Source organism: Choloepus didactylus, chromosome 14 (genome assembly GCF_015220235.1).
Source record: "Choloepus didactylus isolate mChoDid1 chromosome 14, mChoDid1.pri, whole genome shotgun sequence".
Classification (NCBI taxonomy): domain Eukaryota; kingdom Metazoa; phylum Chordata; class Mammalia; order Pilosa; family Megalonychidae; genus Choloepus; species Choloepus didactylus.
In genome coordinates, this window is record NC_051320.1 from 47,399,223 (window position 1) to 47,415,826 (window position 16,604).

The 16,604-nt window shown below is 36.5% G+C and overlaps 1 protein-coding gene across 4 annotated transcripts in view; it reads right to left on the bottom strand.

Annotated features, from left to right (window-relative positions):
- RUNX1T1 (RUNX1 partner transcriptional co-repressor 1) overlaps positions 1–16,604 on the bottom strand; it is a 135,234-nt gene that overhangs the window by 99,806 nt on the left and 18,824 nt on the right. For 2 of the 4 annotated variants that reach the window (XM_037802983.1, XM_037802982.1), the window contains exon 2: positions 10,078–10,250. The exons of the other annotated variants lie outside the window; for them this stretch is intronic. In XM_037802983.1, the coding sequence (XP_037658911.1) occupies positions 10,078–10,165 (88 nt within the window). In that variant the 5' untranslated portion in view covers positions 10,166–10,250. The remainder of the gene's footprint in view (positions 1–10,077; positions 10,251–16,604) is intronic. 4 annotated transcript variants of the gene reach the window in all.

A 16,604-nucleotide genomic window follows, 5' to 3' on the forward strand; every position in this document is an offset into this window, starting at 1 on the left:
GCTGGGCTCCTAAAAAACAAAGCAAAACAAAACAAAACACAAATTGGTTTATGACAATGAATTTAGATCATTCATTAGAAAGACATTATGGTATTGTATTACTCTAGGGTCTTTTTCACTTATTTCTAAAACATAACAGCTCTGAAATACAGATTTTTCCTTGTTCAAACCTGATTTACCAACAGTGACTAGCAGTCTACCGAAATCATCTGCAGTTAATGAAAGCTCTCTACACTGGTGAAGGGAGAATGAGTTAAAGCTTTTCCACAGGTCTTCTCAACTTTCCTCTCCGCTTCTAGCAGGTTGTTGTGATACACTGTGACTTCACACAGTGGGTATTAAGTGAGTTAATTCAAAGGAGCTGAAACCTCATTGATCCTAATTGAAAGCAATACACCCAACCAAATACTTTCCTACCCCATCTGCTCTGGCCTTCCACCAGCCATTCAATACAAGAGAATTAATAGTTTCAGATATTCTAACCGACCCAATAAAGGCACTCATTTAAGCAGGGCTGCATTAACAAAGTGAAAAAACATGGGCAAAATGGGTTCAAATGGAGCATTTTACTCCTAGTTGGCTTTAACAAAGCTGAATAAGGCTTATTCTGACTTTTTATGTGCAAGACTTGATAAACTGAATGAGAAGGCACTCAATGATCATCCAACGAGCATTGATGAATGGTCATTAAGACCCCCCTGCTCTTAGAGAAGACCCTTCCACAAAGTGGCACACCAGCTTGAAAGGGCAGACTCACTAATGCCCAGATTTCTCCGCTTGCTTGTTCCACTTTCAATTTCAGACCACTGGCCACCAAATGAGGCTGACATATTGGAAAATAATGTTTTATGGGCGAGTGGTAAAAAATAAAATGGAAGCATTAGCTCTGCTTTCAAATTCAAATCTGCTAGTTTTGTCAGACCCCAAAGGTTTTGATTTTCCACCCAGCTGGAAGCTATTAGTGTTTTCTAAAGGCATCCCACTGACAGGGCAAACCTACCTAATGTGCGAGCTGTTGGGCTCAGGGAGATGGACATCTCCTTTGGATGATTTCCTAACTTCTCATCACTTTGACAGTCAATTAAATAGATACAACACCTAATAAAAATGTACATTAATTTGTTTCTGCTATTGAAAAACATCTGAAACTGTATTAAATAAACTTCATAACAGATAAGTCTCCTGAAAAAAAATAAATCCACTTATACTTTATCTGCAAGAAAAACAAATGGTTTTTAGTTAGGCTACAATGTAAGATATAACCAACCACAAAGAAATGAGTGAAACAGAGAAAAAATTAAGTTAAAAAAGTTCACTGAAGTATTCCAACAAGGTAAGAGGTTACCGGCCATTTCAATTCCTTTATGTAAAATTTCTGTGGTAAACAACTAGACATATCCACACTACTTCCTTGAGGAGGGAAATGACTGGCAAGCATTTGCACCTCCTCAACTTTTAGCTAGCCCACAGAACAGCTCACAGAACTTTGCTTCAATGACAAAAGAACAGGAGACATGATAGCCATCTTAAGAATTTGAAGGGTGTATAAACATCATGGGGTCAAAGGGTTACTTCAGTCTAGCCAAGAGGACTAAGTGCTAGCAATAAGACGGAATCAAGTAAAAGAAAACATGCTAGATGGAGGAAGTTGGCCTAAATAGGTGATTATTCCAGACATCACAGAAGCAGAAAAGCTTCACTGCTTGGATCATGTGCAGCTAAATGGACAAAGCACCATATAACACACTGTTCCACAGAGAACATGCTGTATGGTCTGTTGAGAAACCCTAATCTACCAGGACAAGTGGCAGGCTCAGAGGTAGAACTCATGACCCCTTCCCTTCATTTATGACTTATGTCAAATTCGAGGACTCAGGCCAGTTTGATTTCTGCATCTCCATTAGCTAAAGTGAATTAATGTGCTCTAAACTTGTAATTTGAAGGTTCCAATCTTAAAATGATTTTTAAATAATAATTATTTCTTTAACTGACAGGCCAGTCTTTTTTTGTTTGTTTTCCCCCATCTTCAGGGTCTACAGAATAAAATGGTAGTTACATCATTCCAACAATTTTTTAAGCAATATATTTGATTTTTAACTCTGGTTAAAGTATACAATTCTCTACCTATGAATAAAAAGATGTGGCTCAGTGCATTTAAAAATGTATGGTACGTGTATTTGTGCAAAATGAAATAGTTTTAAGATAAAATATCACTTGGAATTAAAATCTAGATTCATAATTACTATGAAATAATTCATAGTAATTATGATATACTGTAGTTCATTTTTACCAACTACTTCTGATTTTCAATAACAAATGTTCAATCAAATTCTGAAATGCTGTAACAAAGTTAACCCTTGTACTGTTATATTAAATGCAAACTTTAAACTTATTAACATAGTTAAGTGTAGATTGCTCAAGATAGGCACTAGGAAGGGATTAAATTATTTAGAATTTTTAAAGTAAAATACTTGCTTATTGATCTATAAGGCTGAAACACTATGTATATTAACTTGGGTCTTTTCAAATAAAACATGTTCCCATAAAGGAAATCAACCTGAAAAAGTATACACCTGCATGTGACTCGGCAAGTAAGCTACTATTTATAGTTTCCTCATATTTTTTTATAATAACAGAAATCACTCAGGTAATGTAGAAGACACCCTAACCACCCATCCCTTATTTATTTGACAAGGACTGTAACACTATATGGAAAACCTTTGTTTCAATGTCACCACCTCCCCATTCTGAGTGATGGCCAGTTAGTTTTGTTAAAATGCAAGGGTGATGTATGCTCCGATGAACTTTCCCCTCCTCTCAGCACGAGAGACAAAAGCCTGCAGCTCTGCTCTGTGCAAGCAGCCATCTGGACAGCTTTCCCTCAAAGCCGGCCCACACCACACTGCAGGCAAAATCTGAGGGCTCTAGAGCTCTGTGGGGCTATTCATGACATACCAATTTCACATTTTCTGCTTGTATGCTTGCAACAATAAATGCTAATAAGGACTATGAATGACAATTTTAAAGACAATAAAAAGGTCTCCAAATCCCCTGCCTATGGAGACACTGTTTCCAAAACTTCACCTTCTGTTACAGAGCTGTAGAGTCTAAAGGAGAAAAAAAAATAACCTAAGGAAAACAATAAGATGATCAAAGCACAACTGAATCCTTAAGATTTCCAAAGAAAGCAATCTATGTAAGCCTAGCAAACAACAGATCTCACAACCAAGTACAGCCCTATATATGCGTAAATTACCCTTAATCTCTACTACCTTTGCCTTCTGTAGACATCTTAGTGAAAGCAATTCCTGCTTAACATTGACTTTTTTTTTTTTCTTTTTCAGAGCCTGGGAATTCTAAGGGTAGCGTTTTCCCCAAAATAATAATAATCATACTCTGACATAACATTTAACATTCCACATATCTTTAAATAAATGTAAATGCAAACTGGTCCTCTTATGATGATAAATATTCTTTAAAAATAATGCAATGGCTTTGAGTGGTAAGATTATAAATGATGTCTACTTTCCTTTTTTTAAAAACTTTTCTGCATTTTCCAAATCTTCTAAATTGGGGCATGTATTACGTTTTGAAGTAGAAAAAAATTACATATCATTTTAAACGCAATGAAAGAAGTGAACAAAAAACCTAAGGGTTTTGCCCTAGGTAGGAATTAAACTATTTTGCACAGTGACAAAAATAAAACAAAAGATTCATCTTCCTATAGTTTAGGAAAATTGTATAAAGGCTTTTCTTGTCATTAACATGGATTAAAACACTTTCAGCAAAATCCACCAGGTGGAGCAAATACACAACAATAAAAAATTCCAAGATTTTTTTCATCGTATTCTTTTTTTCACAAGAAATTCTATCTCTAACAAACTCTCTACTTACACCTGTCCACATTGCAAATTATCAAAATATATGCACATATAGTAATTTACCACATTTATAAACAATTCAAACTTACTCAAAAATGATTCTTAGCTATGATGGATTCCATTGCAAATTCTCAGTCCAAACCAGCACAATAGTTGTTCAAAAATACCCAGCACAGCATATTTGCTTTTATACCAATGTAAACTTTTAAGTTAATGTTTTACTCTGACCCTACATAGTTTCATCTAACATCCCACCCCCCTCCCCTTGCCCCCACAACCAGGCAGAATAGAATTTTATGCTATACATTCTGAAACACACTGAGCAATGTTTAACACCTATAAATCTCAGCTCAATTCCCTTACTCTGTATGGATATTTCAATTCTCATTATTTCTTATTACAATTATTCTTAATTAGATATACTCAAATCTTATTAAAATTCTGGAATATGTGACTTTTTAACCTATTATATTAAAATGTCCTTATTTCATTCTTGTTGGAAAATTGACACAAACCCACAGTTACTAGTAAAATATGATTCTTTTATGTTCTGTTGTCTAGAGCAATTCACTTCCTCCATCCTCTTCACCAATGGAATTTTTTTTTCTTATTTCACCCCACACTTACTGAGCACAATCAGCGCAAAATGCCAAACCCATTTTCTTTTTCAGATTTTGGTCTTTAATGCCTGGCACCACCTGCAAGCCACACCTCTCCCCATTCACTTCTCAGAGTCCTCCAAGTTTTTCTCACATCAGATACTCTCTGCTGCCAAAGCTTAATGCTACAAATGGTGCTAATCTTACTTGAATTTAAGAAAGTCCTCACTGGACAGAACTACCAAAATGTTGGAGCTTGAGGGGGGTATGGGGGTCTGTCAGTGGAGGAGAATATTAGTTAGGATTGCTGACTGTGGCTTAAAATATATTTACATGTTTTCTTTTTTCATATTTATACTGATGTTGATAAAAGAAATACTCTGAAAGAAATGCGGCAGGCTGATGCATAAATAAACATGCCCATGCCTGAGGATATGGATAACACTTATGGCAGAGCTACTTCTGCTTCTGCATAATAGATCATGGTGATGCCAGCTCCCTCACAAGGCACAGCAGGCTAATCCAATTTTTAAAATGATTATAAACTTTTCATTGGAATACATAAAAATACATAAAATATTATCTGACATAACTGACATCACTCCTACAAATATCATAAGAAGAAGTATTTAGAATAATTTCTACAAAAGTCTTCCCTGCAAAGCCTAATTCCTTCATTCTTGTCAAAGACTGGATTCAATTCCTTGAAGCTGCACTTGTGCACTACCCAACGGCACCTACTGCTCTCTTTACATGCCCTTAACTCCCATTAACATTGATGGGAGTCACATACATGCATCTAAAGGGTAAATGCCACTAAGTCTGCATGACAGAATCCTAATGATGTAGTTGGAAAAACCAAATCACTGCACATGAAGTCACACTTTCCCCTCCCTTTGCAGGAAACACCACCACCACCTTTGCACCCCGCCCACAGCGCTTACATTTCATCAGCCCACACTGTGGGTCAAGAACCTGCTGGATTTCCTCTTGGTAAGATAACATCTTGTTATACTAGAGAGAAGACGGGAGGAATCTCCCAAATGGCTCCATCTCCAAGCAGTCCTCAAAATATGCATCCTATACCACCCTCATACTGGCCACACATTACTATCCAAATATTTTCTCACTATCCCCAGCTTCATCAAAGGGAGTGGTCCTTCCCAGAGAAAATGCCAAGGACCAAATACAAATCCCAAGGAAAGGAAAAACTCAGCAGTATAGTTTTAGCACCTTTGTTTTAAAATGGAGCTATTCTGTTTTTGTGGACAGGTTAAGATTCCAAAACTGCCTCATAAAAACCACCTCTGAACTACCAGTTCCATACTAGTGAGTCTGACTCAAAAAGAGCAACACTCATAGGACACTACAACAGCAATTAAAGAAATAAGAGCCCAGTAAATTAAGGCCAGTCCTTTACTGGTTAATGCCTGCTGCTGTTGCTAGAGATACTGTTTCATAGCAAGGCCAGGGCTGTAAAATGAAAAAACCAAATTTTTAAATCCTTTTGAAAAAAAAAAAAAAAAATCAAGCATATCTGTCAGTATGGTGCAGAAAGGGGACACAGCATTGGCAGGAACCTCAAATTCCTGACCAAACCCTCTTCCACACAATGCCTCCTGAAAGAAAGGAACCCAGGACAGGAGCCAGCCTGACGCTGGGATAGACAGGGCTGGCCTTGCAGGATGTCAGAGCGCCAGGCGGCTGAGAGAGATACTGGCTTTTCACACACTCCCAGGCTGACTGTTTTGCTCTTCAGGTAATTAAACAAGGAAGCAGGGCTGCTGGGTATGAGTCTGACCCCAAAGCTGAGGCTCCGTGATTCTGCATATCAACTTCCGCAAGAACAGCCCAGAGCATCGACACAACACTCCCCTCTCCCGCGCCGCTCATTTCCTTCTCCACCTCTTCCTAAAACTAACCAGAAACAAATCCTCCCTACAAAAACATTCTCAGAGGGAACTTACTGGTAACAAAAATCTCTGTGCTATTCTCTGTCATTACTGTCCAAATTTTAAAAAGAAAAAAAAAAATCCTAATGGCTATAACTTCATAAAAATTTATATATAATAAATTTATGTAAAACACTGGTGTCTTAGCCAAGATAGGTTATTCAAAGAAAATAATACCCGAATAATTATAATTTTCCTTTCACATGTTCTTGATTAAAGTGTAAATCTTCACATATAAAAAAGCTCACAAAGAAATAATTGATTTTGAAAATGCAGTTCACAAATTAAATGTGTTGTGCAATTAATACTGTAATTTTAAGTTGATGATGTCACTGATATAAGCAACACTACCATGATTTATTTTACCACATTTCATCAAAAATCTTATTTAAACAAAACTCTAAAATATTTTATATGTACAAAAAGTCATCGTTAAAACTCAGGAATGTCAAAAATATCCCTTAAAAAGAAAGTGATGCATTTGTAAATATATGCATATCAAGCAATGATTAGAATCACTGAAGTAATATATTCTTCCTTTATCTCAAAATCTACAGAGTAAAATATTGGCTGAAAGAGACAGAGACCAAAAGAGAGAGAAATACAAAAGCATGCCTGCTTGTCTGTGTTCAACACAAAGAACATTAAATGAAAACAACTGGCATGCTGCCAAATTCCTATAGAGGCAAAGAGATTCAAATAAATTGATTTCACGCATCACACTGACCTGGGATCAGTGTGCAGTGCTACAATAAGCTCAGAGCTCCATGTGGGGTAAAGCCCATTAATGCTATCAGACCCCTCAAACATGACCAAGAAAAACTAAAAATAAATGCAGCCTCTCAAAAAAACAGCAACTTCACTTAAGAAAATAACTTTCCTCTTTTCCTAATAAGATACCAATATTTGAAGGTACACGGCATCATCTAAATTAACATTTAAAAAAATGCAAATGTGGCTTTTGTAACCCATATAGAAAAAAACTGGCACTACATAACTATCCCATTCCATGGTATGCATGGACATAAACACACACCATGTTACAATGAAAGGCTCAGAAAGGCAAGTTTTCTCTTTCATTCTTTCCTCCCACACTAATTCCCCTAGCATCTTCTAAGATAGCCAATCAATCTTTTTTATTATGACTATTTTTAATATGCCAAATATTGGACCCCTTCTTAGTATTTTCATTATTGGCTTTTAAAGCAAGCTCCTCAGGCAGGACACCACTCCCAGCTGTCCCAAATCTGCCCTCATAATGGTACACAATACAGGAGAAGAGCCCCAGTCTGCATTCTAGAGGACCAAGCACTGTGAACATTTGGGGTGTGCTTTTAAAACACTGGGGTAGACAGACATACCAGCTTTTTGCCTTTACCAGCTTCCTTCAAAGCCAGTGGAGTGCCCCCTGGCCATCATTTCTTGCCTGGCCACTGTCCCAATGGAGACAGGCTGTCCCCTGGTGTCCTCCACCTGCTTCAACCTCACCAAACAGACCAGACTCTCTGGTGCCACCTCAGGCCATTCTCACTTACAAACCCAACTGCTCATGTGGAACTCAGCTCTCCCTGCAGCCAAATTTCAAGAACCCAATGGATTCCAGGTGTTTGCAAATTTAAAGTATGTGATTTCTGTTCTCTACCTTTTGGACCAGCTTGAGTGTGAACCCCATGTGTCTTTACATCCACTGTTCAAGGTTTGCATCTGGCCATAACAAAGAATAAAAAACACTGGGAGTAAATTTTTCAGTGCCAGACAAAAATAAAGAAAACATTGCATCTAAAAAATAGACCAACACAAATATATTTGTGTGTGTATGTATACACACAATTTTTACACATACAAACACATACATGCATAGAGAAAGAGAAAAAATACAACATGAGGCCTCTGATTCATGATGCTGGGAGTTGCATTTGCATATTATAACAACACACATTAAGTTGTATTGAGATGTGTGTCCTTGTTGTGCATTTTTGCTTTCACTATGGATCTTCCATGCTACAATGATTCACTGCCAGCAGACCACAGACATATACCACTTGACTAGAAAAGAAAATGATTATAATGGGACAGGGGTGGACAACGATGATATTTCTATGTCCAATATATGTGCAAGTCAGGTTTTTAAATTCAATATGCTTTTGCATTTTTAATCTGCACCTCAGATATTTCATATTACTAAAAAAAAAAAAAAAAAAAAACCCATACAGATACCTAAAGCAAAAAGGTACATATTCTTACAAAATAGGCACTTTCTTCTGATTGAAGACAGTAAAATAGCAATTCTAAGCAGGGTTTAGTAGTCGTGGCATCAGTAGCAGTAGTTTGTTCTTAGGCTAAGGTATTACTCCTTTCTTTCTCTCTGTAGGACTTTAAAATCTAATCAGCCAAGATTTGAAAACAGTTTTTGGTAACAGTAGTACATAAGGTAAGACACAGAGGTGGGAGATGTTTCAATTAGTTAATAATACTGAACTCTTTACATTCTCTCTTGAACTGATGTCTCTTACTAATTTCAGTAGAACACCTCAACATGAAGAAGAGGAAGAAAAATACAAAGAAACTAACCTTTATTAAGGCTACCCCCAAAGGAGTCCATAAATATACAGGGAATTATTTCATTCTTCCGATCTTTCAAAAAAACAAAAATCATCATTTTCCAACACCTTCCAGGGAACTTTAAGAATAAGCCAATAAATATATGCTGGAATCACCAAAGTATAGCTTGTGCAATAGACATCAGAAGTAATGCTTCCAGAACAGTGGCCACAGATAGTAAATATTTTGCTACCCCTCTCTTCTCACATAGGTAGTCAGTCACAGAACTTCAAATCCCTTCCCAATCACCAGAAGTGCCAAGCAGAACCAGACAACATTTGTGTTGATTCTCAATTTTTTCTTAGCAGTTTATCCTTATTCATCTGTGTGATTCACTAAACCTGAAACATAGCTGGCTACCAGAGGTATTACCTCCCTGTAACCATAATCCTGGGCTCCCCTTCATTTTTAAATGTTGCAGGCTTTAAGAAGTCTCTTGCCAAATGGCAATACACTTAGTTTATATTTGCTGTTTCCCGAAAGTTAGATATCATTTTTTTTTCTTTAATGCATCTATAGACATGAATTCTGCTTAGGAAATAGCCTTTCGCCTGAAAGTTTTTTAAAAATCTGAATCAATTACAAGTAATAAATTGAAAAGCATTTTCCCCGTTTAGTCAACACACTGTTGTAGAAAACACCATCTCCTAGTTACAATAAACATAGAAATCATGGCATAGCTTTTACTCTTTAACTCCAAGTATCGCTGTGCTTACAACAGATGTATTACGAAACATGGCAAGAAGCACTGCAACAGGAAAAGGGCGAAAAAAAACTGGTACTTGATCATTTGCTATCTTCAGACCCAAAGCTACACCAAGCAAGTGTTCCACCACCAGCCTGATCCCCACCCAATCCCACACCCGAAGATTTCAAAGACAAACTCTTAAAACATACAACATAAACTTTATAGCAACAGACACTAGAAGAAATGAGGAGAAGAGAAAAAAATCTTCACAATTATAATTTTTGGGAAAAAAATAATAGATCAATTTTCTGATATGTAGGTAAATTGCAAAATCAAAATATTTGTCCGTTCCTTACCTTGACAATATTCAAAGTTCCCTTTTCTCCGGCAGTCACCTATTACTAAACTCAGTGCTCTCCAAGTGTTTCTTTTGACAGATATCATTCTCCACCAATCGCTCTGCTAATTTCCTCTCTCCTTTTCTGACTGGGACAGATATTATGTTCACCAGCCCAGAGATCAATCTTTTCTATTGACAACAACAAAGGGAAAAAAAATGCACATATCACAACCAGTCTGAAGTATCACACCCACCTATTTACATGAAAATACTAGGCCAGTTTTGTTTGTTTTCAGAAACAGATACAAGCCCCTCTAAATTTTAGAAGATTTCAAAATAATCCCCATTTTCTCAGCTTCTATAATGGAATGTTCTAAAGGACTTTAGATTCTCTGATCAGAGCTGGATACATCCTGAACCAGACAACTCCTCTTTCCTCCCATTGGTTTAAAAACTTATGTACATCAACACCTTAACAGAATGAGTTATATTTTACCTGTTTCAATAAAATATTAAATAATCTGTCAGATACTATGGTTTCTTTAGAAAACGCTTTGAGACATCATATGTTTTATTTTATTTATGGAATTTTACGTACAAGTCAAATCCAGTGTAAACACAAAGTGGTATCCATACGGTTTCACTGTTCTGAAACTTAATTATTGCAGTTATTAGTTAAAATAGTTTTAAATACCTAATAATACTCAAGAATCATCTTTATATAATCAACTATTTTTAAAATATTAGTAACAATTATTAGTGATTATTTTTCCAAATCACCAAATTTCTACCACTTTTTTTGCTCTAAAGCAATCCAAATTTTCTCATTTTTCCTGCTAGATTTGGCAGGTTTGGCATTCATTCATCACTTACAAACATTTAGTGTCTATTACTCACCTACCATTATTATCACAAATAGAACAAGTATCACTAGTCTCATAATCTGTGAACTATAAAAGGGTCTAGCACAATCATATCCACATAAGGTAGGAATTCAATATATGCAAGGAAATAAAGATTTACAAAGAAAAAATATTACTAAGGCTGCTGCTGTTATTTTTTACGAGTCCACATTATTTCCTAGAAATTAAAAAAGTGATGAATATACTCTGGTGTATATAAAACAAGCAGATTCTATCAAAAGAGAAGAAAAGCAATGCCCTTTATATGCTACATGACTCTGTTATGATGCAACCAGCTATTTCTTGTTGTTCTTTAAGGTAAAAATTAAATGAATAATGGTTAGGAAAAATACAGTACTATGTATTACTTAGAGATTGCCTTGGAGCCCAGCAAAGATCATTAAAGACAATCAGCTGGAACATGGAAACATTCAGTTTACTATGAAATATAACAATTTTTTTGACAAATGATAAAGAAAAAAAAAATTTCCAGTAAGAAAAGATACATAGATACATAGACACATATACAAATATACAAATAGTTGCAGGGGGCAAAGGGCGCGTGGAGGAGAGAACTTGGAAGTAAATACATCTAGATGTTAGATACGATTATTTCTGAAAGCTGAAGATATAGGTAATTTTCTTTCCCATGCAATTCTGTTATTTCCAATTTTTCTATACGGAGGAAAAAGATTTTATAAAAAAGAAAAAGGACAAATAAATATTATTGGGAAAAAGAAAATGAAATATATTTCTTAGATTCAATCATGATATAAGAAAATCTTTTGTGCTTCAGCAGCCACCAACAAAAGAGACCAGCGTGTGCTTTTGTATGAGCCATAATTAATAATCTCCATTGAACAAATGAAGCAGGCAAAGCGATACACACACATCCCCTAGAATCTAAGCCTATCACTTCCCTCTCATGACTGCTAAAATACCAGACAAATGTCTAGGTTTATTAACAAAAACGGCATAGTGAATCCCAGTTTTTGAGGCACATACAATTACTATGTGAATGAACTTCCGTTAAAAGACAAGTTTCTCATTTATAAATGATTTCTCAACATAGAATATACTGTTTGACTTTTTAGCTTCACTTGTGGTATCTATTTTTATCAGAGTATTCTTAAGCAATTGAAGAAATGATGGCTGGAAAATAGTGTCCTAAAATATTTTAAAGTACATATTTATAAATTCTTAAATGTTAACAAAGCATACAAATACACATTCAAACAATACACAACATAAACCTAAAGTTACCCATGAGGATTTCCCCAACTTAAATATTTCATATACAAAACATTATCTCACAATCAATATTAAAACTAAAAAACAAATTTAAAAAAAAGCTTATTTTCTTTGGTTTTTCCAAATAATGACTTTGGAGTATTATGCCTATGTTCCATACATCCAACATATTTAATGGCCTTCCAAAATGAAATAATGAAATGAGTAGTGATAAAAAGCACTATGAAAAAATACGTTCAGATATTCATACTTATTCCACAGTAAAATCTGTATCATTTGCAAATGATAGGAAAATTTCTGTCTTTGACAATTAATTGCCTTGTTCAAATCCTCAGTCCTCAAATTTGTAAAACCTGATGAAGGGAACATACATTCAGAACAGTTTAAAAGCTAAACTCCACGAAAAGTAGAATGCCTCAAACAATTTGTAGTTCTACAAGAGTGTTATTTAAAAAGCTCAACATGTTGTATTACCATGGAAATTGTGGAAAACATACATTCCCAAACAAATATTACTTTTTCTCAATGGTATGAAGTAATGAAAACCACATGTGTAAATCTGCGATCCGTGCAGTAGTTCAAGCTGCAGCTAACAGAAAATACAGAAAGTGAACTCTGCTATATAAAGGATTCTTGTTACAGAAATATAATGTGAAAACCAGATACAGACAGAAAACCTTAATCACAGATGGGAATGTAATCACTGGCATACAGAATACTTTTTTGATCAATCTTAACCATATGTGCAATGTATTTATTTTCTAAGGAATGCAATAACTTGAGAGAACCTTCTATTTGAATTCAGTTAACCTCATATTTATAATGCTTTTATCTTACTCCCCCATCCCTTCAATGTGTACACTGAGCCAAGGTTTTAAAAGGAAGAGTTGCTGTCCTTGGCAAATCATTCTTGCATCAGTTTATCTTTCAAAAATTTAATAGGATGTAAAGACTACACACATCAGAATCAAGCTCAAAAGAGATCAAGTGCACTGCTCCATTACTGTATTTCTTAATCACTGCCAGGAATCCCTTCACTGCCTAAACACATTTCTCTGGAGAACTGTACCACATTTGGGTCCACTTTTCCTTTAGTATATAATATACAGATACTCAAAAAATGAGCCTTAAATACACCTCTTTTTCTCTATCAGCCTGGATTGAATCAAACCTTAACTCTAACTTCGCTTTCCCTTAATAAAAACATTTTATAGCATAAATGTTCCTTTCCATTAATAAAAATACAATTAGTTCTTTGTTCCAAAGGAAATTACCATGAAAGGAACCTATCATATCATACCTAACCTAGAAAATATTACATTGATAAGTATGGTCCCTGGCACTGGGTTGGAGTTTACCTTTGTCAAAACCTCAAAATTATCTCACTTGTAGAATAATTCTCCTGGATCCCCCAGATTTGAAGTAGTAGTCAACAGAGAACCAGGTAAGCCCACTTCAGGACTACAACAACTTCTAACAGGAAGCCATGAGGACATTGGACAATAGGGTCCCTCATCATAGGACACGCAAAATAAACTTCAATGACCTAGTCACACAACCTTCCTTAAGTTTCCGTGACACCCACTCATCCAGATTCTCCTTCCCTCTTCTAACTACTTGTCCTCTCCGACAAGCAGTCCTTATTCTTGCCCAATTCTGACATTCAAGATCCCCCATAATTTGGCTCTAACTTACACCTTTCAGCCTCAGCTCCGACCATGCCCTAAACAGAATGCAACTCTTCACTGGATAAGCTACCCTATGGAACACTTCATCTCATTTCTGTGACTCTGCTCATCTACCTCAAAGCTCTTCCCACAGATTGTTGCACGACCAGCTCCTTCTCAACAGTGGGCTTTCAGTTCAAGTGTCACCTCCTCAGAGATGATTTTCCCACCATCTGAAATAATGCTTGAGGGGGTTGGAGGTGGTGATGAGCCATAGTTTTTCATTGTCTTCACTGAATTAATCACTATGTGGAGTAATCTTATTTGCTAACTCATTGATTAAACTCCTTACCCCACTCCTAAGCAATAGGCTCTGAGAGCAAGATCTTGTTTGTTTTATTTGTTACTCTTTTTCTCCTATACTCAGAACTGTATTTGGCACACAGTGGTAGCCCAAATGAAAAGAAAAAACCAACAAACATCACCTAATGAAATGGCACAAAGGTCCGCTTGACTCACTATGGCCTTCACAAACCTTTCCCTGACCACTCCTGGGGCCCATGACCTTTTTTCTTCTTTAAATTATAACAGCACTAATGGTCTACACCAGGGTTCAGCAACCTGTTACCGGCCAAATACTGTTCATCAGAGCCATCTCCCCAACACTGTACTATACTCAAGCCAGGATGGACTCAGAGCAGAGCATGCAGGACTGTCAGGCCAACTGTTGCATCCACAGTGAGCATTAAGACAACACAACTGAGAACCGCAGCACAAGCCTACAACCTACGAGGTAGAGATGCCTTCTAACCATTTTTGTGCATAGACATCTCCTAACTGAAGTTGTCATTTCTCATAGGAAAGCAATCCCATTTTCTCTTTATGCCTTCAAACTCAAGCATGACAAACAACACCCATTCCCACTGCAAGGGCCATGAGGGCAGGGGCCACATTTAGTCACCAACACTTACACCCAGTGTCTAGCACACTGCCTGGCACACAGAAGATGCTCCTCAAAACTAGCTGGGTAACAAATGGACAAAAGATCACTGAATGCTAGCTCATCTTCCTTCATGCTGCTTTCCCTTATTATTGTGATAAGGCACAATTTTTAAATCCTACACATATTTTTAAAGAATAAATTAATCAAAAGGTAGGTGATCAGTCTCTCATTTATCTCTACTCAAGTCAACAATACAATATATTGTTAACATAATGAAGTTAACAAACCAGTTGACTTAAAATGGTAGGAAGTTCTTAAAAAGTCTCCTCTGTTACAGATATAATTTAACTTTCAAGAAGAAAAATCTGCTAAAATGACTTAAGCCTACAAACACGGAGCATTTAAAAGCTCACTGCATGAGGTTTCTGGCTGGACTTGAATGTCGGCTCCTAAATGTATCAGCTATTTGACCTGGACAAGTCACTTAACCTCTCTAAGCTTCAGAATTACATCTCTAAAGTAGGATAATAATGCCTAACTTACTAGGATGATAAGACATAATACTTCTGAAGTATCTACCTTAGTGCTCCTAGTGCAAATGTTGTTTTATCAGTTCTTATCATTTAATAGTAGAAATAAGGTAGTACCTATGCTGATATTATGTTTTAAAGCATTAAAATAAAAGCAAAGGCCACCAAGTAAAAATGGCCTATTACAATTCAAAATCCTTTCCTTCCTGCACTATTAAGAGATACTGTACTATCAAGTGACAAAAAAAAAAGTATCTATGACCAATCAACAAAAGCAAAATATGTGAAATTAAGCTGCAGATCATAAGACATTTTCAAGTGACAAGGGGAAAAAAAATTACCCCCAACTAATGTTTTGTGATTTAAATTTTATCCTCATTCAATTTCATCTGGGAAAGATCATCTCAAGGGAATAAGAGAAGAGAGAACCATTATTTCCAAAGATTGGCTTCTTCAAAATAAAGGCATCTGTTCTATGCTGGCAACTTTCACATGAAAGAAAAATGGGACTTTGATAGGATCTGCATTCGTGGCTGATGGTCACACATCTCAACAAGCTTCTATAACCATCTAGCTGCAAAGATGGTTGCAAATATAGTCTGGCTGCTGCCGCTCCTTGACCAGTTGATATCGCCCTCCCCCTCTTTCCTCTCTTTCCCTCTCTTCCTCTCCCTCTCTTTCTGGCAGAATTGCTTACAAAACTGTAATATTTTTGTACTCTACACAGTGACTTTTCTAAGTGCACTGAGAGCCCCTGATAGTTTTCCATTTTATTTTAGTATAATTCCCACCCACAGTCTGTGTGGCTGGCCCTGTTCATGGGGGGAAATTCCTAGATGGTAGGATTTGAAGAATTCTAGGAAAGTAGTGTGAGCCCTAGAACAGAGAAGCCTTGAATTAAGAAATCTAGACCTTGCTCTGCAACTGTCACTGGGTGGCCTCAGGGAAGCTAGCTAACCCCGAGCTGATTTACAAAATGGGCTCACTCCCAGGTGAGTATTAAATAAGATGCTATGTGAACCTCAATCCATAAAAGTCTCCAATATGCCTCCTCCCCACACACATTTGTCTGAAATTGTTCAGTCACTTGCATCAAGAAACCAAGGTTGCTTTTCTGAAACTAACTCTTCAAATGGAAATGTCACCTGGAAGGGAAAACATTTCACCCATTTCCACACCCTGGGGGTGAGATGTCACACTGTCACACTGTTCAGTGTCTCTAGTTTTGAGGCTGGTTCATCAGGCAGCAG